Source organism: Martes martes (genome assembly GCF_963455335.1).
Source record: "Martes martes genome assembly, chromosome: 17".
Classification (NCBI taxonomy): Eukaryota; Metazoa; Chordata; class Mammalia; order Carnivora; family Mustelidae; genus Martes; species Martes martes.
The window spans coordinates 53176621-53204376 of record NC_137905.1 but is presented as its reverse complement, the minus strand read 5'-3'; the positions used below and the strand labels follow the sequence as shown (position 1 = coordinate 53204376).

The 27756-nt window shown below is 51.3% G+C and overlaps 1 protein-coding gene across 1 annotated transcript; it reads left to right on the top strand.

Annotated features, from left to right (window-relative positions):
* Positions 1-21206: 21206 nt before the first annotated feature.
* HAS1 (hyaluronan synthase 1) lies at positions 21207-26093 on the top strand (the record flags this gene model as incomplete). The annotated part of the gene is made up of 4 exons (XM_080829117.1): positions 21207-22021; positions 22755-22980; positions 23584-23716; positions 25418-26093. The coding sequence occupies exons 1-4, from the start codon at positions 21212-21214 to the stop codon at positions 26091-26093; spliced, it is 1845 nt and encodes a 614-aa protein (XP_080685243.1). The 5' UTR covers positions 21207-21211.
* Positions 26094-27756: the final 1663 nt, after the last annotated feature.

Here is a 27756-nt window from a genome sequence, read left to right as displayed (position 1 = left end):
AAACAAAGGCATTAAATTAATGTTTAATCCTTTTTTAATTAAAAAGATAAATGCACCCTTATGTTTATTGCAGCATTATTTGCAATAGCCAAGATATGGAAGCAACTAAAGCGTACATCAATAGGGGAATGGATAAAGAAGATGTGCTGTACATATATAATGGAATATTACTTGGCTATAAAAAAGAATGAGATCTTTCCATTTGCAACAACATGGATGGATCCAGAGGGTATTATGCTAAGTAAAATGTCAGAGAAGGACAAATACCATATGATTTCACTTGTATGTGGAATCTAAAAAATAAAACAAATGAAAAAACAAACAAAAAGTAGAAACAGACCCGTAAATACAGAGGACAAACTGATTGTTGCCAGCAGGGAGGGAGTAAGGATGGGCAGAATGGGTGAAGGGGAGTGGGAGGTACAGTCTTAGAGTTATAGAATGAGTAAATCGTGGAGATGAAAGGTACAGCATAGGAAATATAGTCATGATATGCAATAGCTTTGTATGGTGACAGATGGTAGCTACACTTGTGGTGAGCCTAGCGTAATATATAGAGTTGTTGGACTGCTATGTTTTACACCTAAAACTAATGTAACCTTGTGTGTCAACTATACTTCAATTTAAAAAATAGGAAAAAATTGGGGCACCTGGGTGGCTCAGTGGGTTGAAGCCTCTGCCTTCGGCTCAGGTCATGATCTCAGGGTCCTGGGATCGAGCCCCGCATCGGGCTCTCTGCTCAGCAGGGAGCCTGCTTCCCTTCCTCTCTCTCTCTGCCTGCGTCTCTGCCTACTTGTGATCTCTGTCAAATAAATAAAATCTTTAAAAAAAAATAAAAAATAGGAAAAAATGAAAAACCATTTAAACAGGAGGGGGAATTGTCAGATGTATGCTTCAGGGAAAAAAATTGTCCTAGAATCCTGCAAAGGGAAAGATTTAAGAACGTTCCCAATTGAAGGCAGAGACCTTAGAGTGGAGGATGTGGTGAGAGATTAAAGGGAAGTTGTTGAAGAGCTGCTCAGGGCCAGTTTAGGTCCCAGAGAGGAGGTGTGGTCTGGAGAGAGATATCCAGGCTCAGGAGACTGTGCTTGGAGGCTGGACAGTCATGAGGGGTGAGGAAGAAGGGCTTTTTATGAATCCCACAATTTTTGAGTTACTGTTACTATTGCTACATAATAAGCCACCCTAAAACATAGCAATGTTAAACAACCATTTTATTATGCTCATAGATTATATGGGTTAGGAATGAGAACAAGGCACAGAGGAGATCCTTCTTTCTGCCCCCAAAGACTCAAAGGTTTGGGAATGACCTGAAGGTTAGAGATTGGAGTTGCCTGTAGGCTCCTTCATCCATGTGTGTGGTACCTGGGTGAGAATGACTCCAATGCTGAGGACCTATATAAGGCCTTTCCAGCATGGTGGTCTCAGGGTAATCAGATTTCTTGCATGATGGCTCTCTCCCTCCAGAACAAGTGTCCCAAGAAAACCAATAGAAGCTTCATGGCCTCTTCTGACCTAGCGTCAGATGTTAGGTAGTGTCATTGCTACAACATTCCATGGTCAAAGTAGTCCCAGTCCCACCCAGATTCAAGAGGGCACAGACCCTACCTTTCAGTGGGAGAAATGTCAAAGAATTTTGTGGTAATTTTCTTTAAAATCACCAGGGCAATTTGGTGGATTTGGGGGCCATCACTGAGATAGAATTCCATGAGAAGAAGCTGAATATATTAGTATGATAGGGCTGCCTTAACAAAATACCACAGACTGGGGGGATATTCCAGCCTCTGGAACCGCTACAGTTCCAGAGGCTGGAAGTCCAAGATCAAGGTGCCAGCAGAGTGGTTTTTCTCTGAGGCCTCTTTCCTTGGCTTGTAGATGAAAGGATGTCTTCTGTATGTGTGTCTGTATCTTCATCTCCTGTTCTTATAAGGACACCAGTCAGATTGCGTCAGGGCCAAAGACCCTCTCCAAATACAGTCACATTCTGAGGTAGTGGGGTTAGGGCTTCTCATACGAATTCTGGAGGGACACAGTTCTTCCATCACACAGAGTTGTCAGAGAAGGTAATAAGATCAAATTCTGGAAATGAGCCTGAAGGGACAAATAAACCCAGGATGATGTGCCTGGAATTCAAGACTAAGGTCCGAGCTGGAGGCAGGGATTTGGGGATTATTAATGAGGTGTGGTTGAAACCTTAACTGTGGATAGGTTCACCCAGAGAGAATGTAAAACATGAGAGGAAGAGATTCTTTTCTGATTACTAGCATATGGTAATGTGTATTGCACAAGACTCCCTACGAACTAATGATAATTCATGCCAACTAACTAATCCATACTAATCCAGGATAACTCTGCATCATTTATCTTGGTTGTTCTGCTCAAACATGTCCTCCTTGAGCATTATTATCCTTAATTCACAGATGGGGTGACTGAGGCTCAGCAAAGTTAAGACAGGGGTCAAATCCAGCCCCCATCTATTTTTGATTAGCTCATGAGCCAAGAATGGTTTTTTATATTTTCTAGTGGCTGAAGAAAATAAAAAGAAAAATATTCTGTGTGAAGTAAAAATTATATACAATTCCAATTTCAGCATTCTTAAATAAAGTTTTATTGGTACACAGCCATGCTCATCATTGTCAATGGCCAAATAATTGTGATGGAGACACTATGGCCTGCAAAACATAAAATATTTATTATTGTGGCCCTTTACAGAAAACGTCAGCCAATCCCTGGGTTGGATGGCTTGACCAATTGCAGAACTAGTCAGTGGTAAATTTGGGTTTCTAGCCCAGGCAGTCTGGCTTCACCGTCTCAGGCACTGTGATTTACTGAAAGACTTTGCTGGCCATTTCAGATATCAGCTACAATAAGGGTCAGGGATTTTTGCAACGTAGGCAGGAACTTGTCCCACCAAGGCCAAGCTCGATTTCATTTCCCCTTTGGCCTTACACAGGTTAGACAATGGGGACACTCAGGAATCAGAGTCCTGTTGAGAATTTCCTTTTTTTCACCTTAGTCACTTTGCCTCTGTCCGGTTTGCAAATCCTGGTATGTTAATCATGGGCCATTTTGTAGCAAAGAACAAAACCCACATATGCTTCAATAAAGAGGGCTTATGGGAAACATGCAGGGGCATCCAAGAAGCCCTTTTTCAAGAAGAACACCAGACTTCTAAAGACCTGGAAATTTGTGTGGGAGTTACTCTGTTGGGTCCCATGTCTCTTATTTTCTCTCAGCACCTGAGCCTTTCTCCTCCATGAATAGTAGTGCCCTCGGCCATTCTCTTCACTTTAATTCCCAGTAAGACTGTGACTTCCTTTTGACTCTTGGTTACATCCACTCTTGTTACCTTTCTTCCCTTGGGAATCTTCTAACACATGTCTTACATGGATGACTCCAAAATAATTTTTATAAAACAGAAATCTGAATATGCCCTACTGCTGATTAAAAATCTTCAGTGATTTCCCATTTCATCCTCATCCTCCTAGCTTGGGATGCTGTGTGTGAAGTTAAGGAGCTATGACAGCTATTTTGTAGCCTTTACGTGGCAATCTCCAGGAAGAAAGTCACCAAACCGGGGATGATAAAGTGGAAGGATTAAAATAAATGTGGTTCTTGATATTATTCAGACAGAACCCAACCTAGTACTGTCCATTTCCGAAATTCTTGCAAAGTAGATCATAAATGTGTTGGTTTTGACGTTGTTAGGTATAATTGTAAATTGTAAATGACTCACAGTTGAAAAACCCTGATTGATTCAGGGCCTTGGGAATAATGTTTTTAGGATGACTGTCTTTACTCTTCTCAGGAGACCAGAACTTAGAATTAATTGTCTGGAGCAAAGACCACAGTCTATGGAAAATCCAGGTGGGAAATGTATCTCTAGGGGCTGGGGACCTCAACAAGGACTCATTAGAATGATGGGGTCAAGAGAGTCTTTGGAGGGAGTTATAGAGAAACGCAAGATGAAGAAATAAGAAATAAATATAGCGAACGTCCACTATTCCTTCAGGATGTTTTGCTGTGAAAGAGAGCCAAGAATGTGTTGGAAACTAAAGAAGGACGTGGAATCAAAGAATACATTTTTTATAAGATAAGAGGTTCTAGACCATATTGAGGTGTTGAAGGGAATGATGGAGTAGAGAGAAAATATCATTGCTACAGGAGAAATAGGGGAAAAGTGAAGGAGGGAAGTTCTTGAGAAGGTGGGGGCAAGATTCAAAAGACAAGTGTAAGGCTAGATCTTGGGCAGGGGTATTTGCTTGTTGGTCATGGAGGCCAAAGCAGAGAAGAGTGACGCAGGAGCAGATAGGAGGGCTGGATTTGGTGGAGTACAAAGCAAGGGCATCAGCTGTGAATGGGCATGACAGAGGAAGTTCACGACTTTAAGAAGAAAGCAAAGTAATTATATGGACCATGGGGAAATGAAGGTAATAGGGAAGCAGTAGCCTTCCAGAGCAGTGATGCCTGGTCTCCACATGAAGAGGCTAGTGCTGGGTATTCCCTGGGACCCATCAACTCTGCCTCCTCAAAACTGCAACCTTAAACCTTAAGACTCCCCTCTCCAAGCCACAGTTTCGTCTGTCATTTGGTGATGATGATGGTCGGCCCATTCGGAGCTTGGTGAGCTCAGAGGCCAGAAGAGTGGGGCTGCAGCCCAGTGATGGCCCCGTAGATGTGGCTCAATAAATGGGAGCCATTGTGATTTGTACTGGTTGCACGTAATAGGCTTCCTACCCACCCTTCAACCGTGGTGGAGTTAAGAGTTGCAATTGTGTCCCCTCCTGTCCTTGCAGAATCTTCCTTATTCATTGCTTTTCAAATGATTGCCTTAAAGATTCTTGAGGACAAACAGTCCTCAGGGTGTCTCTGTGGTTAGCTGTGGGGTGGGGGAAATGGCGAGGGAGAGGGGAAACATAAGTTACTTCTCAGACTGTAGCCATTGACATTCCATGGAAACATGAGCCATGTATGTAACTTTAAATGGTCTGGTAGGGGGCTCCTGGGTGGCTCAGTGGGTTAAAGCCTCTGCCTTCAGCTCAGGTCATGATCCCAGGGTCCTGGGATCGAGCCTGGCATAGGGCTCTCTGTTCAGTGGGGAGCCTGCTTCCTCCTCTCTCTCTCTCTGCCTGCCTCTCTGCCTACTTATGATCTCTGTCAAATAAATAAATAAAATCCTAAAAAAAAAATGATCTGGTAGGCACGTTAGAAGAATAAGAAGAAACAGGTGAGGGGCGCCTGGGTGGCTCAGTCAGTTAAGCATCTGCCATCTGCTTGGGTTGTGATCCCAGGGTCCTGGGATGGAGCAGAGTCGGGCTCCCTGCTCAGCGGAGAGTCTGCTTCTCCCCCTCCCTCAGCCCCTCCTCCAACTCATGCATGCTCGTGCGTGCTCTCTCACTCTCTCTCTTTCTCTCAAATAAATAAATAAATAAAATCTTAAAAAAAAAAAAAGAAACAGGTGATGTTAATTTTTTAGAAAATATTTTACTTAACCTCCTGTAGCCAAATAATTGTCATTTCAATATGTGGTCAATCTAAAAATTATTAATGAGATATTTCACATCATTTTTTAACATTCTAAGTCTTTGAAATCTGCTGGGTGTTTTTATGTGTACGGCCCATCTCAAGTAAGACTAGCCATGTTTCCAGGGCTCAGAATACGGGCGGGGGAGGGGGGGTGAATGGTTACTGCTCTAGACAGCTCAGGTGCAGAGGCAGGATAGTAGAGCAGGAAGAGGAGACCTTGGCTGGAATCTGACAGCCTGAGCTGCCAAGTGACCGTAAACAATTAACTTAAATGCTCTAAGTCTCAGGTTCCTCATCTGCAAAATAACTGTAAAAACCAAACATTATTCAGTACATATGGTGTGTCAAGCTCTGGCTCAGGCTTTATAGTATTAACCGATTTCATTCTGCGACAACCATTCGAGAAAGGCTGCCACAAAGTTTAGAAGGGACGTAAAGCTCTTGGTAAGAGCCCGGCATGTGTTTTGTACAGCCCGTCTTGGTAAAACTCATCCCCAGCACGTATTTGGAAGGTGATTACTACCGTGCTCTTCTTCATCCCCAAGAGTACTGAGCCCACACAATGGGTGGAGGATGGCACCCCATCTGTCTGGTCAGGAGAACTGTAGAGACCAGAGTCCGACTTCCTCTAGCTCAGAATCCACAACATATGACACTTGTGACACAGTGTCTGTTATCACTCACTGATGCATTTTGCCAACCTTTGAAAACCAACCAAATATTGTGCCTGACCTTTCACAATGGCAGAGGAAAGGGGGGCTCTCGTGCTCCTCAAGAGAGAGGGGGGCAGGATCTGAGGTGGGAAAGTTGGGTCTTGTAACCCTCAGGCAGAGAGTCATGGGAGGAGGAAAGTCTTAGCTCATGTCTGTCTGACTGTGAGTCACTGGAGCTCTCATCAATCAATCATCAACCAGATGACCATACACCTTTTTTTTTTCTTTGCGTTTTAAAAATTGTGGTAAAATACACATAACATGATATTTACCATTTTGAGTACATAAGTTAGTGGCATAAAGCACATTCATATTGCACAACCATCACTCTCCCTAGTTCCAGAACTTTCTCATCACCCCAGACAGAAACTCTGTACCCGTCCAACAGTAATTCCCCATTCCCCAGCCCCTGGCAACCTGGATGTGCTTTCTGACTGAATTTGCTGTTTCTGGACATTTCATCTACATGGAATCCTTTGATATGTGACCTTTTATGTATGGCTTCTTTCTGTTTTCGAGGTTCATTCATGTTATAGCAAGTGTCCGTGCTTTGTTCCTTTTTATGGCTGAGTAATATTCCACTGTGTGGCCCACACTTTTTCTCTCCATCCATCCATTACTGGATATTTGGCTTGTTCCCTTGCACTCTCTGGCTCCTCTGAAGAGTGCTACTATGACCATGTGTGCTCGTTTTCTTAAGATTTCTTGTTTTCTCTATATACTTTTGCCTAATCTTTTCTATCGGAGGGCAATGACCTTATCTTCTTTAGTTAAGTGATCTCGCTGGTAGGCGACTTGAATGTTAGCAATTGTGGGAGCGTGTGTGATAGTGTGATTTGTAATAAGAAATATATATATATTTGATCTTCTGGCATAAAGCTCCCAAATCTCTTGGAATGTCCTGTGAGGAGAGTGATGAAAGTGTTTGTTGTTACGTTAATGAGGTAACTTTTGAACCGCATCTAAAGATGGGGGCTGATCACCAGAGGCGCCAACTTTCGGTACCCACACCCCCTCCCCCCCGGCCCCATTCACCACCTCCTGGGAGGGGAGAGGGGCTGGAGATTGAGTTCAGTCACTAATGGCCAAAGATTTAATCATATGAAGCTTCCATTAAAACCCCAAAGGCTAGGTTTTGGAGAGCTTACAGCTTGGGGAATCAGAACGCCTCCACATGCTACCAGGCTTAGCCCCAAACTCCATGGGGACAGAAACTCCTTTAACTGGGACGTCACCCTCTGTTTCACTTCATCTGGCTGTTGATTCATATCCTTTAATATCCTTGGTAATAAGCTGGTAATCTAGTGAGTAAACAGGTTTCCTTAGCTCTGTGAACTACTCTAGCAAGCTAATCGAACCCAACGAGGGGGTCGTGGGAACCTGATTCATAGCCTATTGGTCAGAAGCAGGTGACAATTTGGATTTGCAACTGGCATCAGAAGTGGCGGGGCAGGGGGCAATCCTGTGGGACTGAGCCCCCAACCTGAGGGGTCTGACTCTAACTCAGGGCAGTGTTGGGATTGTGTTAAACTGTAGGACACCCAGCTGGTGTCAGAGAATTGCAACAGAGAATCACATGTTGAAATGAGGTCCAAAATCAACCACTCCTCGCTTTCCTCTTCCTTGACCCATTCTTTGTCATGGCAGCCATGCATCCAGCGGCAGTAAATCTCCAGTGGAGGAACTAGATTATAGACTTAATTTCATTCGAATCCATTCAAATCTAAGTAGCTCCACGTGGCTGGAGGTCATAAGCTTGGCTGTGTAGCTAGTGACTGAGGGTCCCTCTCCCCTTCTCCCCACCACACTGTGAGCTCATCAAGGCTGTGTTTTAAGTCCACAGAGCCTGGTGTGTACAGCCCCCAGGGAATATGAAGGAATGAGTACCCACATGCTCTCCTGTTTGCCTTTGTAGTCCCAAATTTCTCTCTGCTTTTGACGACTATAATGTGAGAGAGCCGCTGGTGGTTTCTGATAGCCTTTCAAACCTCAGGGAGACCTGTATGTCCCCGGCCCAGATCACAGATCAGCCCTCAGGTACAAGGGCCAGCAGACGGCAGGAGCATGGAGGTAAAGGGCCGTGGTACTGAGATTCCCAGGAGGCTCTTGCTCAGCCACAAATAAGGCCAACAGAGGCATCACATCCTTGACTTTGGAAATCAGGAGAGACGCTGGTTCCTATCACTCAAGCAGGCCTGATCTCCTTCTGATCCCTCAGCTCCGCGCCTTTAGATATCATGGAAGATTGAGCAATTTTGCCTCATCAGAAGATAGATCTGTGAAGGGTAGAGAACAGAGAACCTCAGCTCTAGGGCAACTAAGGGAGCGCTGGGGACCCAGACTCCCGGGACCGAGGACTTCATGGCTTTGAGCCTTCGCCTCCCACTTGTACAGTGGGTCTGTGAACAAGCCCTCTGTAGAGGATTGTCTGCACAAGGACGAGGGACGCAGAATATTCACAACAAAGTGCTCCTCTGCAGGAACGAGAATGAGCCAGGGATAGCAACGTGCACACTGCAGATGAGTCTCATAGGCATCCTGTTGAGCAAAAGAAGCCAGGAAAACGAGGCGCTGGGGTGGCTCAGTTGGCTGAACGTCCGACTCTTGATTTCAGCTCAGGTGACGGTCTCGGAGTCTTGCGGTCGTGGGGTCGAGCCCTGCATCAGGCTCTGTGCACACAGCGGGGAGTCTGCTTGAGATTCTCTTTCTCTCCCCGTGCCCCTACTCCCACTCGTGCATATTCAGTCCGAGGACTCCAGGATCATGGCCTGAGCCAAAGTCGGTTGCTCATCCAACTGAGCCACCCAGGCGCCTACTCGTGCATATTCATATTCTCTCTCTCTCTCTCTCGCCTTCACTAACTAAATAAAACCCTGAAGAAGAAGCCGCTGCCACCAAGCATAAAAGAGGATGCACTGTCTGAAATTTTAGAACAGGGGTCGATTAGACTGGGTCTGTTGGACTCAGGACAGCGCCTCCCGTGTGTGTGTGTGTGTGTGTGTGTGTGTGTGTGTAGGACATGGTGGAGGAGGATGGGCATGAGGTCAGAGCAAGGGGATAGTGAGAAGTTCTCCTTGATCTTGTAACCATTTGTTGATGGTACATTAATGTAAGTGTAACGTTCTGTACGTATATCATACTTCAGTAAAAACTTCACAGAGAGAAAGAAAGGGCAGAAAGAAAAAAGGAGGGAGGTAGAGGGAATGGAGGGGTGCAGGGACAGAGAGAAGAGAAAGGGAGCACTTTCCTGGCACAGGCAAGGTAAAGGACAGGTTTCGGAGTTTTCTGCAGCTGCAGAGTGAAGGTGGGTGAGTGGACAGAGCTCCAAGAAGAGAGTGAAAATCACTTCCTACCCTTCCCCACCCCACCTTACCTTATCCACACAGAGGGGCTCTGGGAGAAGCACCGGCACCGCACGCAGGAACACCTGGGTTCCAGGCACACCCGTCAGTGACCCGAAGCAACTGGATAGGTCCTGAGGCAGAGACCACCACGGACAAACACCCACTCTGGGCATATTATTTCCATGGGCTGCAGATGGCCTCGGGCCCCCAAGTCTCAGAGCAGGCAGGGACCATGATTCCCGGACTCTGACATGGTGGAGACCCCAAATCTCCAGGAGGGCTCCCCCCCGTAGGTCTGTGGGAGCAACACCAGGGATATGTTGACATGGCTTGTACTCTCTCACAAAGAGATAGTTGTTAAAATTTCAGGAATTGTAGGAGCCATTATTAGAAATCAGTCATATAAAACTAAGTCACATCTTAAAAAGACAGTAAATTCTTAAAATCTACCACCTCCTAATTTCTTTGCTATATTTGATGAGCAGATCAAGTTCCAACATACATCTTTGTTTCGCGTCTTTCATTAACATAAACAAAAATACCACCTGACGTTCTCGTCAGACCCACACTTGTTCGTCAGTGACACAAGCTACGTCTTCGCTGGATTAGATAATAGTCAAATACTCATTTGTAGTCTGATATTGTGATATTACTGTTGGTGACAGAAGTATAAAAATTGGTGCTGGCTTTTGCAAGAAACAGCAAATCTCCTGAAACTATAGTTGTTCGGAATTTACAACAAAGAGTATCGTGGATTGTATCATTATTTATCATGTATCATGTATGTATTGTGCTACCTATGCTTTATAATCAGTTAATCTTTTATGTAAACAGAAGTCTTTATATACGGGAAACCTTCTTTTCTGGAGCTGGTTGTTAACAGTTAACAGCCTACGATTCGGTTCGAGCCCTATTCAGATCCTAGCGTTGCCGCTACTTGTGTGACCTTAGACGGGTCAGATACCTTTTTGAACCTCAGCTTTCTCTTCTCTAACACTGGATCCATAGTAACCGTCTGAAGGAGATCTCTGGTTAAAGCTAGTGAATGTGAAGTGGGTGACCCAGGAGGCATAGGTCATGGCCACCAGTAACCCATCAACATTTTGGCTATTTCCACCTGCCGGAGACAGGCCCGCTCTCCCTCTGCTTCCTCCCGTCCTCTGAGATCCAGACCACAGTGACACGTTCCTTCCCCTCAGACCCGCTCCCTGGTCCGTCCTCAGTCCTTCCCCAGAGCACCTCCCTTTGGCAATCAGCAGATCTGGGGATCATTTCGCAGACTCTGTTTTAAATCCTTCCACCATGGTTTTCAACCCTTACAAGCTAACCACCATCTGGGACATTTGTTGAAGTCATTTCCGGGGCCCTGAGCTCACAGAGTCAGAATATACGGGAGTGGGGCCCAGTGCTGTGTATCTCTGGCCACTGCGTGCGGGTGGCTGGGCTGCCATGGTGCCCACAGACCCGCGGCAGGAGCCTTGGATGCCGGATACCAAGAGTCGGTGGTGGTCAAGTGCTCTGGGGCACCTTCCTTCCTTCCTTCCTTCCTTGAGCACCAATGTTGACATTTGGAAAAGGGAGCTCCTCACACGCAGCAGAGGCACAAGGGCCAGGATGAGAGCGGGGTCGGAGAGCCACAGCCCAGGTGCCGGCAGGAGACAGCACGGGCAGGCTGCGCACCTTCCTTTCCCAGCATTGTGGTCGGAGCCCCAGGCGGCTGTGGCACTGACCAGGGAGGGGGCTCCCGGCATCTGGTCCTCAGACTTCCTCCGTCCAGACCCCACAGGGCACCCCTTCGTGACACACCATCTGTGCTACACACTGTCCACTCCCCAAATTCTGACACACGCCTTGAAATAGTCTGCAGTGGGCAGGTCTTTTCACCCTCCTCTGGAGCTGAAGAAGCTGGGTCCCAGGGATTGGCTCCGTGGCCAGCACAGTGCCGTCCAGGCACAGCAGTGTGGTCACGGGCTCTCCTGGTCTGTGGGCGCAAGGGGGCACTCGGCCCAGGTAGGACATGACTTGCCGAAGGCCACCGGCCTTGGAACTCAGGAGCAGCTGACTCCAGGCCATGGGCCCCTCCAAGACCCTACCGGGCTGAGTTCCCAGATCATAGCTGAGGTGGCCAGGGTCCCTGTTGCCGCCTGAGTCATTCATGGAGACCCTCCGTGCCGCTGGCTTGGGAATAGTTAACATGTATCTCACACAGCAGTGGGCCAGGGACCACCCCCTCTCCCTGAATCTGCAAGGCTACCCTGTGAGGGACAACTTGAGATACTCCCATTTCACAGATGAGGAAAGAGAGGCTCAGGGGAAGGAAATGGCTCCTTGGCAAGAACACACAAGTAACCGCCTCCTCCTTGGGGGCCCCAGACTGTCCCTCCAACTCAGCATCCTCGCATCTGCCTTCTGACTCAGACAGTTGTGTTCCTCCCGTGGAAACTCGTCAGGGGCTGGATCAGGGGCTGGCCTGTGTTGGAAGCAGACTCAGGTTCACAGTGGACCGCTTTCGGAAGGAAGTGGTAGAGGCGCAGAGCCAAAGCCATGTGAGCGGGAGTAACTTGGATCTCTTTCTGTTGGAGCTCAGAAAAGAGTCCAGCCCCAGGCCTCCTCTTCAGCACCCAGGAGTACAGATCCCTCCCCAGACCAGGGGTCCAGGCCCCTATCCCATCCTCTGTCAGACCCAGGGGTCCTGCCCCCAGCGCCTCCTCCCTCAGACCCAGGGTCCAGGACCCCATCCCCTCCTCCCTCAGACCCAGGAGTCCTGGCCCCCCTCCTCTCCTCCCTCAGACCCAGAGCTCCAGACCCCCAACCACCTCCTCCATCAGATCCAGGATCCAGGACCCCATCCCCTCCTCTCTCAGACCCAGGAGCGCAGGCCCCCCCATCTCTCCTCCCGAAGACCCAGAGATCCAGCCCCCAGCCGTTCCTCCCTCAGGGACCTTCTTTTCTGGTTCTGCTGCCTCCTTGCTGCATCACACTGACTAGGAAACTGTTCTTCTTGGGCCTCAGGCTCCCTCTCTGAAAAAAGGAGCCCCTTCTCTTGTTTTCCTGGGAGAGGATAGAACTCCCAGAAAAAGAAGTCTTCTCTTCTTCTTCCAGTCCCTCTTTGTGGCTCTTTCTGTTTCTGTTTCCTCCAGGGACATGGACAGGAGCAGTGGAGGAAACTAGGATGAGGCGTCTATCCCCAGCTGCAGGGACAGGGTTAAGGGAGGACAGGGCCCCCGAAGGCCCCACAACTTCCTCCTAGAGGCTGAAGGTGGACATGCAGTCACTGCTGCCTCCCTCTCTCCCTCCCCTCCAGGGTTTCTGCAGAATCTCGGAGGCCTCGGTGTTTCCCAGAATGCAGGCTTGTGGGGGAAAGGCCCCCTGGGCTGCCGCTGTCCAGGCCTCATCCGAGGCTTCTGAGTTCCTAGAAGTCCACAGGCAGTCTGCTTCCAGATTTGGATCTTTGCTGACCCTGGGGCGCCTTGCCTAGGGTCCCACCTCCCTGGGAGCTCCGACTGGCCACTCAGGGATCCCCCCCCCCCCGGCCCCGGCCAGCAGCTGGGTAGGGGTGGGGGGATCCCAGCACTGGGCTCTCTTCCAGCCACTTTGCCTTCCTCCCTGTTCCTCTCCCCTCCCTCCACCCCCTCTCCCCTCCCTGTTCCTTCTACCTCTCTCCTTTTCCTTCTCTTCTTTGTCTTTCCTCTCTCCACCTCCCTTTCTGTCTTCCATCAGGATGCCACTCATCCATCTGACACATACTTGTTGAACACCTACTGTGTACCAGGCACAGGTCCAGATCCCAATGGAGCGGAGTCATGACCAAAACAGGCAAAGCCCACTGCCTGTATGGATGGAGCTTGCGTTCTAACAAGGGAGATGCACATGATACAAGAAAGGCAATAAACAGGCAACTTACACTTTATGCAGGAAGGTGGAAACTGCTCTGGCAAATGGGAAAGAGCTGAGGGAGGTAAAGGGGAACAGGAGTCCGGTGGGGGGCGGGGCAGGCTTCCAGAGTAGGGTGGCTGAGTGAGCCGGCCTCCCTCTTCCTTTCTTCCTCCTTCACTTCCTTCTTCCATTCCTCCTCTCCCTCCATCCTTCCACCCTCCCTCTCCGTTTGTCTCCCTTCCTTCTCCCTCCCTCCTCTCTCTCTCCCTCTCTACACTCTTCCAAAGCACTTCCTTCCCACCCAGGACACGCTGCAGATTCCCACCCAGACACATTTGCCTGGACTCAAGTATTTAACAAAACACCACAAGTTCCTCGCCTTACTTCTCCGGGGCGCTTGCTCTCCCTCGTTCCGCAGGAGACCATCACTGAGAAGTGTACCTGCCTTGAAATGAGGCAAATGTCCTCAGAAGGAGCTCAGGTGAAAGGCAGTGAACCGCCTCTCAGTCTCCTTCCTCGCCAGGCTTCGCGGGGAGCTCTGCTCAGCCTCACTCTGCTCTCCCCTCTTTCTCCAGCCCCACAGCTACTCCCTGTGTCCCAGCTCAGACTGGCTCAGAGGAGACCCTGATCTAACCCCACTCAGACACCCCTGCCTGCCATAAGTCCCGCGTCTCTCCATCCAGTTTGTCCCTCACAGGCACCCAGAGCCGCACCCCCCCCCACGTCTGCTCCTAGCCCTCCCATAGCTCTCCAGCACCCCACCCCCAGACCAAATCCCAGCCCCTGAATCTGCCAATCAAAACCCTGCATGCAGTGAACCCAGCTATGCACCCAACCCCCACCCCCATGCTTTGCCCTCTGTGCTCTATAACATCAACCCACCTGTATTTTGCTGACTGACCAGCACATTTCTTGCCTTGCGTGCCCTTCCTACTCCGCTTTCTGACCGCCAGCCCCACCCCCACCCTTACCTTGGCTAACTCCTCATTAGTCAGGACTCTCCTCTCCTGGACATCACCTCCTCCAGGAAGCCCACCCTGGTTCTCTAGCTGGGTTGGTGCATCCTCGCACTGGTCTTTGATCCTCTGTTTATACAGCTGTCTCCTTCACAAGATGGGCATCTCCACAAGGGCAGGGCCCGGGTCTGAGTCATCTCTGCGTGCCTGGCATCAGCCAGCCACAAGATCCTGGCCCACCAGCGGTGCAGGAGACACCCCTAGGACGCACAAGTGTTCTTTCCCCTGCCTTTTCTCCATTCCTGCCTTATTATCTCCCCAGTCTTCACTCCTGTCCTGGTTTTCTGGAAACCAAACCCTGCGGTTTTCTGATGATGGTGGAAGTCTCGGGAGGGCCACCGTGTACCCAGGGCAGGGAGCAGAGATCAGCCTCCACAGGAGTGGTGTGTTTTGGGAGAGGTGGCCGTTCGTTGGGGCAGCAGGGGGTGATCCTGCCAGCACCTCTTGCCTCCTGTGGGAGTGAGTGCCTGGTTTCATCTGTCCTTGTCTTGACTACTGCCAGCCTCGGTCATCTCTCCGTGCAAGGAATTCTGGGCGACTGGACATGTGAATCTGAGGGAAGAGGGGGCCGGGAGCTTGGACTTCTGGGAGGGAGGAAGGGGCTGGGGGTCTGGACTCCTGGGTCTGAGGGAAGAGGGAGCTGGGGCCAGGACTCCTGGATGCTGGAAGTGGAAACCACTGGGGTTTAGAGTCCTGGTCCCTCCTGCTTCATCCACACTCTGGTTTTAGAAACATCTGGTTTTATACAGCTGCTCCACCCGGGCAGGGTGCGGTGGGGGCTGGGCAGCCAAATGCCCGCCTTCTGAGTGGAGCCCGGACTGCCCCCACCTCCACTCTGGGGTAGAGGAATCTCCCTCCCCTCTGGTTCCGGGCTCAGCTCCCACCAGGGGATCCATCATCCTGACACAGCCAGACACCAGGCGGCCAGGCTCCTGGCAACAGCGTCAGAGACGCGCCCCGCCCTGGTGAGGTGGGCGGGGTGCCTCTCGCTTGGGCCCTGAACTGGCCTTCTCCGGGACGGCCAGGCTCAGGCCAGGCCCAACCTAGTGATGGGCCCACACACCCCGACTCCCCGGGGAAACCCAGGGAGTGAGGACTTGGTGTCCTGCAGGGGAAAACTCCAGGAGAGTCTGGATGAGGTGGAGCAGCAGGAGGGAGAAAGGAGGACTTAGAGACAGAAAACACAGTCAGAGAGAAGCAGGGAATGAGGGAAAGAGACAGAGAGAGATTGGGCACCTGCGTGGCTCAGTGGGTTAAGTCCTCTGCCTGCAGCTCAGGTCATGATCCCAGGGTCCTGGGATCGAGCCCCACATCGGGCTCTCTGCTCAGCGGGGAACCTGCTTCCCCCCCCCCCCTGCCTGCCTCTCTGCCTACTTGTGATCTCTGTCTGTCAAATAAATAAAATCTTTTTTAAAAAAAAGAGAGAGAGAGAGAGATTGAGTCAGAAAAACACATACAGGGGCACCTGGGTGGCTCAGTGGGTTAAAGCCTCTGCCTTCCTGAGCCGGTCATGATCCCAGGGTCCTGGGATCGAGTCCCGCATCGGGCTCTCTGCTCAGCAGGGAGCCTGCTTCCCCCTCTCTCTCTGCCTGCCTCTCTGCCTACTTGTGATCTCTTTCTGTCAAATAAATAAATAAAAATAATCTTAAAAAAAAAAAAAAGACTCTGCCTTCTGCTCAGGTCATGATCTCAGGGTCCTGGGATCGAGCTCCCCTCCCCCAATCGGGCTCTCTGCTCAGCAGGGAATCTGCTCCCCCTACCCCCAGACAGATCTCTGTCTGTCAAATAAATAAATAAAATCGTTAAAAAAAAAAAAAGAAAAACACATACAGATGGAGCCTCAGAAGAAGACACACAGAGACTGCGGGAGACAGAGACAAAGAGAAACAGCCACTGAGAGGAACAGGGACAAACAGAAACAAAGGCAGGGAGATTGCAAGAAAAGATATGAATATGGATATTCAGAGAGAAACACAGAAGATAGACAAACACAAAGAAAATAAAGGCAGAGACACAGGAGAGTGAGAAAGGAAGAGAGAGAGAGAGAGAGACTTACAGAGTAGGAAAGTTGGGGAGACCGAGAGTCAGAAATGAGGAGACAGACAGAAACCCAGAGGGAAGCAGACAGAAATGGACACAGAGAGAAGGAAAGGGAGAGAGAGAGAGAAAGACAGAGACAGGGAGGCATGGAGAGAAACAGGAACACACCAGGAGAAAGAGACAGAAGGAGACAGGTGGACAGAGAGGCAGAGCCAGAGTGACAAGGTGACAGAGATCTAGAGACAGTAGGAGGTGGGAATGTACAGCTACAGACGGAGAAACAGAGGCAGCTATAGAGGGAGAGAGATGGGCATCACCAGTTCACCCAAAGAGGAACGGAGAGAAAGAAATACAGAGTTTTTGTTATTTGAAATCATGGAAAACAAAGGGTATGGAAGCAATGACATTTATCACTGAGACTCCCGGTCCTGAGCGACTAGGGGCTTAGAGGTTCCAGGACCCCTCTAAGTGAGGCCACTGACACCTTCACTCTGACTCAGGTTCCCAGGGCTCCCTGCGGGCAGCTGGCCCACAACTCTGTGGGTTCACCCTGGAGCCCCTGGGCGACAATTCCCAGTGCCCAGCCCCCTCCCCGGGCCCGGGCCCACGCGCACACGCTCGCACGCGCACACATGCAGACCCACAAGCACTCACAGCTCCTTCCAGACAGCGGGCCTCACAGCCAGCGCGCGCGGCCACACCCACAAGCACGCACGTGTGCGCACTTTCTCGTCCCCGGGGCTTCGAGGGGAGCGGCTGGGATGCGGGAGGGGGGCCGAGAAATCGGGCAGACGGGAGGAAAGCCGGGGGCGGGGGGTAGAAAGCGAGAGAGAGGAGCGCAGAAATGGAGAGAGACAAGAGGGGGGAAGAGAGCAGAGAGCAGAGGAGGACGCCTGGGAGGGCAGGGAAGGACGAGACGGAGGCCCTGGGAAGGGAGGCCGTCGGGCGCGGGGGTGCGGGCAGTGGCGGGAAGCGGGTGGAGCTGCCCGGCTCGTCCGTGACCTCAGAGCCCCTGGCCCGGCTCCTCCCTGACGTCAGCCCTCCTCCGCCCCCGCCCGCGTCGGTCTTCAAATCACCCCGGGGCTCCCCAGCCACAGCGAGACCCGGGAGCGAGCAGGAGAGAAGCGCCCGCGGGACCCGCAGCGATGACACAGGTGCGTGCGGCCCTGCGGGGACTCCGGCACCTGTGTGACCACGTGGGGGGTGGGGGAGGCGCAGCGCGCTCCCGTGCGTGACGGCGACCGTGGGACAGTGACCCCGTCGGAGCGTTCGGGTTCCGTCCCCTTGTGAAGAAGGTGGCCATCCCGTCTGTAGTGTATGAGATGGGACAAGTCGTGGCGGAACCCGCTGTGTCTGCGTGCGGGTGCGGGTGGGCGAGGCAGAGCCGCATTTGCTTGACACGTGGGCCGGATTTCTACTTTTTATGTGTTCAATGACTATCAAGTTGAACCAAATGAAATCGCGGCTATCTGGTCACTTTTGCTCTTTAAAAATGGCCATTTCATAGGGCTCAACCTTAACTGTTACTAATCTGAAGCTCTGTCCCTTTGATCCCACCCGGACACACAGTGCCTGTGTGTTTGTTGCTCTGTGGGTATCCGTTCCTGGTTTAGCTCCTTCCTGCCCAAGGGCCCCTGTTCCCAAGTTCACCTGTGTGGTTGTTGGTGAGGGTCTCAGGATGGCTAAGTTCTAAGAGCAGGTGTCTGGGGTTATCTTCTAGAACATGAATGTCTTCCTATGTGGGCACATTCTGTGTGTCTCTTGTCATGTGTGAATATATGTGAGGGGCTGTGTGTCCACAGCAGATACAGGTGTGTTTCTGAGTGTTGGCATTAGAGCCCTCCAGTGGACACAGATCTCAGCGATCCCCAGCACAAACTGGGCCACACGGAGAAAGTCAGACAGGACCAGGTTTGGAGCAAAAGGACAGAGAAGGAGAATTCCAGAAGTACTAATAATGTTAATTATTAATACTGAATGATTACTAGGCTAAAAGCTCTACCTATAGAAACTAAAAGCCATGTCCTATAGAAACAGCATGTGAGCCACATACATGATTTGAAATTTTTTAGTAGCTGCATTTTTAAAAGTAAAAAGAAAAAGGTGAACTTAATTTCAATAATATATTTTATATAACCCGATATATCAGGGGTCATCAGACATTTTCCGTATAAAGCTAGACGGTCAATATTTGAGGTTTTTGCGTGTCATATGATCTCCATAGCAACTATTCAACTTTGGTGTAGGGTGAAATCAGCCATAGACAATATGTAAACAGAGGAGCGTGGCACACAGCCACACTTGATTTAAAGATGCTGAAATTTGAATTTCATGTAATTTTCATATGCCACAAAATACTATTCTTTTGACTTTTCTCACCCATTTAAAAGTGTAAACACTAGGGATGCCCAACTGGCTCAGTTGGTAGAGGATATGATTCTTTTTTTTTTTTCTAAGATTTTTAAAAATTTATTTGACACAGAGAGAGAGAGTACAAGCAGGGGGAGCAGCAGGCAGAGGGAGAGGGAGAAGAAGACTCCCCGCTAAACAGGGAGCCCCATGTGGGCCTCGATTCCAGGACCCTGGAATTGAGACCTGAGCCAAAGGCGGATGTTTAACCAGCTGAACCACTCAGGTGTTCCTGAGCATGTGTTTCTTGATCTCAGGGTTGTAAGTTCAAGCCCCACATTGAGTGTAGAGGTTACTTTAAAAATAAAATCTTGGGGCCCCTGGGTGGCTCAGTGGGTTAAGCCTCTCAGGGTCCTGGGATCGAGCCCCACATCGGGCTCTCTGCTCAGCAGGGAGCCTGCTTCCCCCTCTCCCTCTGCCTGCCTCTCTGCCTACTTGTGATCTCTCTCTCTCTCTCTGTCAAATAAATAAATAAAATCTTAAAAAACAACAACACCACCTAAAAACTAGTCTTAGCTTGCAGGGTTGTAGTGAAGAGGATAGCAGGCATTTGGCCTGAGGGCTGTAGGATGCTGACCCCTGCTACCTCTCAGAAATAGGATTTCATGAATAGGCGCATCAGACTGTATTTGCTATAACATAACATAAAACTTCATAGCAAGATTTTAAAAGCTATCATTTCAGCACGTAACCAATGCAAAAATACTAGTGAGACATTTTCCTTTCTTTTTTTTTTTTCAAACGAAGGCTTCAGAATCCAGATGTGTAGCACATTTTTGTGCTACTCTATAATTTTTTTTAAGTATTTATTTATTTATTTATTTATTTATTTATTTATTTGACAGAGATCAGAAGTAGGCAGAGAGGCAGGCAGAGGGAGAGGGGGAAGCAGGCTCCCTGCTGAACAGAGAGCCCGATGCAGGGCTCAGTCCCAGGACCCTGAGATCATGACCTGAGCTTGAAGGCAGAGGCTTTAACCCACTGAGCCACCGAGGTGCCCCAGATACTCTATTTTCATTGGAGACACTTGATTTGCATTTAGAGTTCATAAAATTTACTGATAAAAAAGAAGCTTCCCACACCTTACTTGTTTCAAACATACTTAAAAGCTTTCCAATAATTGAATCAATTAATTTTATTTAACTTAAATAAAATTAAAAATTCAGTTCCTCGGTCATACTGGCTGCTTTTCAAGGACTCAGTAGCCACATGTGGCTGGTGACGCCTGTATTGGACGGCACAAATCTGTACCCTAATGACTCATTTAAGTCATAAAAAAGCCCATGAGATGGGCGCTGGTGACACAGGATTTTAGAGGACGACGGAGCCAAACTGCCTGAATGGCCTTGGGCAAGAACATCACCGCCCTGTGCTTCAGTTTCCTTATATGTAATAGGAGCGAGTAACAGTAGCGACCACACTTTGAGCAGTACTCGGCGTGTAGAATGGGGCTAAATCCTCATTTTACGAGACAAGGAAATGGAGGCAACCCCTCTCTCTGATTCTGAACTCTTCCCGAAACATGTACTGGACACTTGGCCCTGCTGGAAACCTGAGCAGTGAAGGAGAATGTGGTCATGCCTTTGGGAAGTCAGAGAAAATACTCCTCCACCTGTGAGCTTCATGACCTTGAGCAAGCCACTTTTCCTGGCCAACCAGTCCCCAGTTTTGCTATGTATATGGTGGCAGTAAACATTATCTGCTGTTTCCCACCCCCACCCCCCACCCCTGCCCAGCTCTCCTGAGGAATAAAGCCAATATATAAGCTGGTGGTTCAATGATCAGATTCTTGGGTTCAAATCCTGGCTTCTCGGTGATCCAGGTGTGACCTTGGGCAGGCTGCTGCACCTCTCTCTGACTCAGTTGCCTCGTTTGTAAAATGGGGATGACAGTACCTACCTCATAGGGCTGTCCTGAGGATTAAAATAACTTGGTTTCTATAAAAACTTATGGCAGCATCTGGTACCTACCATATTGCATTATTTTTAAGACGACGATGATGATCTCAACACTAAGGAACCTTTCATTGTGAGATGAGTGACTATTTTATGTGTCACTAAGAAGCAGGAGAGGAGGAGAGCCCCTGTTAATTAAAACTGTGACATTCCGTTGAGTGTAATCCTCACGGATTTTTAACACGGAGCTGTTTAAAATGTGGTGGTGGGGGGGGGGGGTTGTATTAGAATCAGTATAATCAGGCATTGAGCTTTGCTCACTGTTTGCCACAATTATTTTCATTAGTGAAAATAACTTTGCAGTACTCGGAGATCTTCTTTACAAAAAGGGGATGTTGTATTGGCTTGGGGGAAAAAAACGTAGGTTTTCCCTTCCCTTTCCAAGAGGATTTCAGGACTCTTTTTCCCTTGCTATCCCGTCTCTCTGCTCCCAGCAGGACGTGCCCAAGCCCACCCGGGCCGCCCGCCACTGCTCTGGCCTGGCCCGGCGGGTGCTGACTATCACCTTCGCGCTGCTCATCTTGGGCCTCATGACCTGGGCCTACGCCGCCGGGGTGCCGCTGGCCTCCGATCGCTACGGCCTCCTGGCCTTCGGGCTCTACGGGGCCTTCCTCTCCGCGCACCTGGTGGCGCAGAGCCTCTTCGCGTACCTGGAGCACCGGCGGGTGGCGGCGGCGGCGCGGCGCGCGGCGGCGCGGGGGCCCCTGGACGCGGCGGCGGCGCGCAGCGTGGCGCTGACCATCTCGGCGTACCAGGAGGACCCGGCGTACCTGCGCCAGTGCCTGGCGTCCGCGCGCGCCCTGCGGTACCCGCGCGCGCGGCTGCGCGTCCTCATGGTGGTGGACGGCAACCGCGCCGAGGACCTCTACATGGTGGACATGTTCCGCGAGGTCTTCGCCGACGAGGACCCCGCCACCTACGTGTGGGACGGCAACTACCACCAGCCCTGGGAACCCGCGGCGGCGGGCGCTGCAGGCGCGGGCGCCTACCGGGAGGTGGAGGCCGAGGACCCGGGGCGGCTGGCGGTGGAGGCGCTGGTGAGGACGCACAGGTGCGTGTGCGTGGCGCAGCGCTGGGGCGGCAAGCGCGAGGTCATGTACACGGCCTTCAAGGCGCTCGGCGACTCCGTGGACTACGTGCAGGTGAGTGACAGGTGCCTGCGCCCCACCGTGGCCCTGACGCTCGGAATCCGTCTTCTCTAGGAGTCTTCCTTCAGGGCAGAGACTGGCACTGACCTCTTTCTAACTCCCTTTGTTTATCCAGTCGGTCAGTGTAGGGATCCTTTCCGTCACTGGTCGCACATTCCTTCGTACATTCCTCTGTCCGTCCGTCCAATAAGGAGACGTTTGCTTCATTCGTGTAGCGATTCACTAATTCCTCCCTTTTTTCCATTCATTCATTCTCTTCCTTGTACTCCTACTCATACATTTTTTTAAAATTGTAGTTGTCATCACTCCTCCCTTCTTACATCCATCTCTCCAATATGGAAGCAATTCGTTTATTTTATTCATTCATTTACCTGTTGGATGCAGACTCTTTCCTTCCCTCGTTCACCCACGCATCAATCCAGTCATCCGCTCGGTCTAAAGATTTATTCATTTATTCATCCAAGGTGCCATCCCTTTTGCCATATCTATGGGTTAGAAGCAAGTTACAGGTCTCACCCAAATGCAGAGGAGGGTGTGATACAACGGTACGGGTTTTAGGGAGGTCCTCTTAAAGCGTGATTAGACATTGAAAATGACTACAAGATTTAAAGTTTTCTTCAGATCGGGTGCAGAGTGTCCCAGCAGTCCCCCATCCTTTGGTCCTCTCTCCTCAAGCACCAACCCTGGGCAGGGATTTGGCCTGATCCTGGCCCCTTCCACCCCACAGGTCTGTGACTCGGACACAAGGCTGGACCCCATGGCACTGCTGGAGCTGGTGCGGGTGCTGGATGAAGACCCCCGGGTAGGGGCTGTTGGGGGGGACGTGCGGATCCTTAACCCCCTGGACTCCTGGGTCAGCTTCCTAAGCAGCCTCCGGTACTGGGTGGCCTTCAACGTGGAGCGGGCTTGTCAGAGCTACTTCCATTGTGTGTCCTGCATCAGCGGTCCCCTAGGTGAGCAGGGGTGGGGCTTGGAAGGGCCATGGATAGGGTGGAGGGGACGAGAGGGAGCCAGAACCGGCTGAGGATGTGACTGAGACTGGGGACAAAGGTGGTGCTGCAACAAGGCTTTGCGATAGGGATAGGACTGGAAGCTGGAGGTGGGATGGTGTTTTGTGGGGTCGAAGAAAGGGTGTGGATAGAGATAGGGAATGGGGAAAGGTTTGGGGGAGTGAATGGGATGGAATTAGAGTCAAGGACAGGGTTGGGGCCAAGTTTGTGGTTGGTGAAGGGTTTTTGGATACGGATGGGTAGGGAATAGGGCTGAGAATGGATATGGGGTTGAGGATGGAGTTGGGTGGCTTTGCTGTCAAAGTGGGTGTGGGTGTAGGTCAGGGACAGGATTGGGGCACATTTGGGATGGGCATGGAGTTGAAGGAGGATTAGTGTTGAGCAGGGACTTGGGGCTGGAGTTGTTGCTGGAGCCAGGGCTGAGGACAGGATTGAGATGGTTGAGGATGGGGGCGGAATTGGAGGTGAGTTGGACAGGAGGTAGGACTGGGGACAGTACTGGGGACAGTAGAGGCTGACACTCCTGTACTCCCCGCCCCCACCTAGGCCTATACAGGAACAACCTCCTGCAGCAGTTCCTCGAGGCCTGGTACAACCAGAAGTTCCTGGGCACCCACTGCACCTTCGGGGACGACCGGCACCTCACCAACCGCATGCTCAGCATGGGCTATGCCACCAAGTAAGCCAGGGGCTCAGGTTGCGGGGGGGGGGGGGTGTGGAGGCCATTGACTCTGTATGTGTGTTGGGAATTCTCCAAACCCTAAGTATCTTGCGGGACAGTGGGCTCTCCCAAGTGAGACAGGAGGGGAGGTTGGAAGATACTGGAAGGGGCAGAGGTGCCATTACATTGATCATGTGACCCAGCGAGGCAAGGAGGGGGTGGGGGAATTGCACCTAGAAGACAGCACTCGAGATGGGGCAGGATGGCTCTCCCCCAGCAGCGCCAATCACTCCAAGTGCGGTGGGAAGGGAAAGGGTGTGGGATCTAGCAAGAGTTTGAGCGAGAAGAATCAGGAAGAGCTGAAATTCAGTGAGACTTGGGGAGTATGGGTTCGACCACGAGTTCGGGGGAAGGAGATGTCTACAAAGCTAGACCCCATGAAAGGGCCAGAGAGAACTTGGGGGTATACCAAGGGAACCCATGCATTCATTCACAAGGCAAGCATTCATTACAATGTGTTTTTTTAAATTTAAGTAATCTCTACGTCCAATGTGGGGCTCGAACTTAGGACCCCAAGATCAAGAACAGCACACTCTTCCCACGGAGCCAGCCAGGCGCCCCTCATGACAATGTGTTAAGCTCCGAGGAGGCAGCAGTTGACAGGAGACAGGAATTCATGCTTACGCCTACTGGGGAGACAGTGACTAAGCAGAACCTGTAGCAGGCTGGCTAATGGGGCTGGATAACCGATGTGATGTGCGTCCAGGAAAAGGGCTTAGAGAGTCTGGGAGCAGGGAATGAAATGTTAACTAGGATGCCCTAGGAAGAGAACGGATGGAGGCTGGAAAGGGTGCGGCTGGAGCCCTAGCAAGGGGGAGGGCCTCAGGGGAGGAGGACAGAGTGGTAATGGGGTGTACTCAAGAGAGGCTGATGGGCCACCCAAGAACTCGGAACGAAGATGAGGGAGCCATGGGAGGGCTCTGGGCAGAGGGGTGACGTGTTGTTGTAACAGGATCCCTCTGGCAGCTGTTTTGAGTACAGACTGCAGGAGACAAGGACAGGGGAGGGAGGCTACCGAGGACGCCAGACAGCACAGGGGAAGGAGACGCGACGGTTGTCAAGTAATACCCACGGGGACAGAGTAGTTTGGCGCCTTCTACCAAACTTGACTGTCCATGGGCACCTGATGACGGTCCCTAAAGGGGATCCTAGCCTTGGGCGGGCTTAGCTGCCAATCGGGTGGGGCTTGACCAGGGTGTCCGCTGCAGCCACGGGAAGGGCTTGATGGGTCCCTTGAGCCCCAGCACACGGCTGCCTCCGGGGAGGAACATCGCCCGGCTTGTCCGCCGCCAGGGCCCTGCCAATGAGAGTGAGCGCCGGAGTCTTCGTAATCAGTTAGTGATAGCATTAGTAATAGGTCAGTAACTGTAATGCCATTAGTAACGGCAGTCGTGGTATTAGTCATCAGGCAAACAGTAGTAGTTGCTAATACTTATTGAGCAAGTACAACGGACGTGCCCTTGGCCTGTAATCCTGATCTGGGGCTCACCGCAGCCCTATTAGGTAGGAATCCTTGTTCATCCCATTTGACTTCTGAGAACGGGAGGCCCAGGGAGGTCAAGAAAGCTTGCAGCCCCGTGGCGGTAGGGCTGGCGCTGACCCCGGTGCCGGCCGCAGGGACGGTGGCGCTGATGGCCTATCCCGTCCCCTCCCACGCAGGTACACCTCCCGCTCCCGCTGCTACTCCGAGACGCCCTCGTCCTTCCTGCGCTGGCTGAGCCAGCAGACGCGCTGGTCCAAGTCCTACTTCCGCGAGTGGCTCTACAACGCGCTCTGGTGGCACCGGCACCACGCGTGGATGACCTACGAGGCGGTGGTCTCGGGCCTCTTCCCCTTCTTCGTGGCGGCCACCGTGCTGCGGCTCTTCTACGCGGGCCGCCCGTGGGCGCTGCTGTGGGTGCTGCTGTGCGTGCAGGGCGTGGCGCTGGCCAAGGCGGCCTTCGCGGCCTGGCTGCGGGGCTGCCCGCGCATGGTGCTGCTCTCGCTCTACGCGCCGCTCTACATGGGCGGCCTCCTGCCCGCCAAGTTCCTGGCGCTGGCCACCATGAACCAGAGCGGCTGGGGCACCTCCGGCCGGCGCAAGCTGGCCGCCAACTACGTGCCCCTGCTGCCGCTGGCCCTCTGGGCCCTGCTGCTGCTGGGGGGCCTGGTCCGCAGCGTGGTGCACGAGGCCCAGGCCGACTGGAGCGGCCCTTCCCGCGCCGCCGAGGCGCACCACCTGGCGGCAGGGGCCGGCGCCTACGTGGGGTACTGGGCGGTCATGCTGACGCTCTACTGGGTGGGCGTGCGGAGGCTGTGCCGGCGGCGGTCGGGGGGCTACCGGGTCCAGGTGTGAGTCCAGGTGTGCGGGCCGCTCGCCCGAGGGACTTCGAGAGAGGCGAGAGGACGCCAGCAGGGGCCCCGGGGAGCCACGGACTTGCTGGGTGGTTCTCTGGGCCTCAGTTTCCCTCCTCTGCGAAGCGAGGGGGTCGACCCAAGATTCTTCAGCCTGGACTGTTTTGGGGCTGGGACTTCAGGGTCTCTGGGGAGGGGTATTTATTGATCAGGGCGTGGATTTTTAGGAGTGGGAGGACAAGGGTCCCCATATGCTGTCCTGGGGCCTCCTTCCTCCCTGTTGTTATTTAATATACATTTGTACTGTGTGATTAGGATATAATAAAGAATTTTATTTATTTTCTTCTGGGTCTCCCCCACCCCCCCCTTTTTTTTTTTGAGAACTGAAGGGCTACAGGGTTGAAGCCTGGGGACTCGTGGCTCTGTCTCCGGGGCAAGCTGGCTGAATGGAGACTGGCTCCTTCGTCAGGAAACAGGGCTAAGAATCCCACGGGTCAGAGTTGTGAGGGCGAAATTTCTCAACTTTTCATCACAGGTACTTATGGAGTGCCTGCTATGCAGGGACACGGTTAGGTGACGTGGAGGACATTTTCCTGGTCTGTCCACTTGGCTACTCTCTAAGAAAGGTTGTCAGACCTTGTCTCCTCAAACCCCTAGCACCTCACCCTTAGCTTGCTTCCCATCTCACTGATCTGCGTCTGTGCGCGCACAGGCCACCTTCCCCCACTCCTGAGGGCCAGCTGTCTGCTTCAATGCCAACCCCCTCCACCGGGGCACTGGACCTCATGCCCTCTGGTCTACTCAAAGATCTCACTCCTTCCGTTCTTCCCGTGTCATCAGTTCTTCCCTCCCCACAAGTCTTTCCCATCAGCATTCAAATGTGCTGTCACTCTGATTTTTAAATACTGTAAAAATATGCTTATTTATTTGGTAGAGTGAGCAGTGAGGGAGCACAAGCATTGGGAGTGGCAGGGGGAGAAGCAGGCTCCCCGCCGAGGAGGGAGCCCGATGCAAAGGCTCGATCCCAGGACCCCAAGATCATGACCTGAGCTGAAGGCAGACGCTTTACCGACTGAGCCACCCAGGTGCCCCCCACTCTCTGATTTTTAAGATTCCCTGTCTTGACCTATTTCCTCCTAAGCTACAGTCTCATTTTTTTAAAGTAATCTCTACCCGCAATGGGGCTCAAACTCACAACCCCGAGATCAAGATCTTTTGCATGCTCTACTGAGCCAGCCGGGCGCCCCACACCGTCTCATTTCTAACAGCAAAACTCCTTGAGAGCTATTTACATTTGTCTCCAATTTCTCTCCCACAAAGTTCAGCCATGTCAAGTGTGTAATTCAGTGGTTTTTAGTAAGTTTATAGACTTGTGCAATCATTACCGTAATCTCACTTTAGAACATTTTCGTCACCCAAAAAGGAACCCCATACCCACAGGCAGTCCCTTGCATTCCTCGCCCTGAAACCACCTCGATATCCTAGACACCCATAATCTACTCTGTCTCTACAGATTTGCATGTATCATTGGCTCATTCCTTTTTATTGCCAAATAATATTCCACCACAGGGATGTGTCACATTTGGTTTACCCATTTGTCAGTTGACCGACATTTGGGATGTTTCTGGTTTGGGGCCATTGTGAATAATGCTGTGAACATTCAC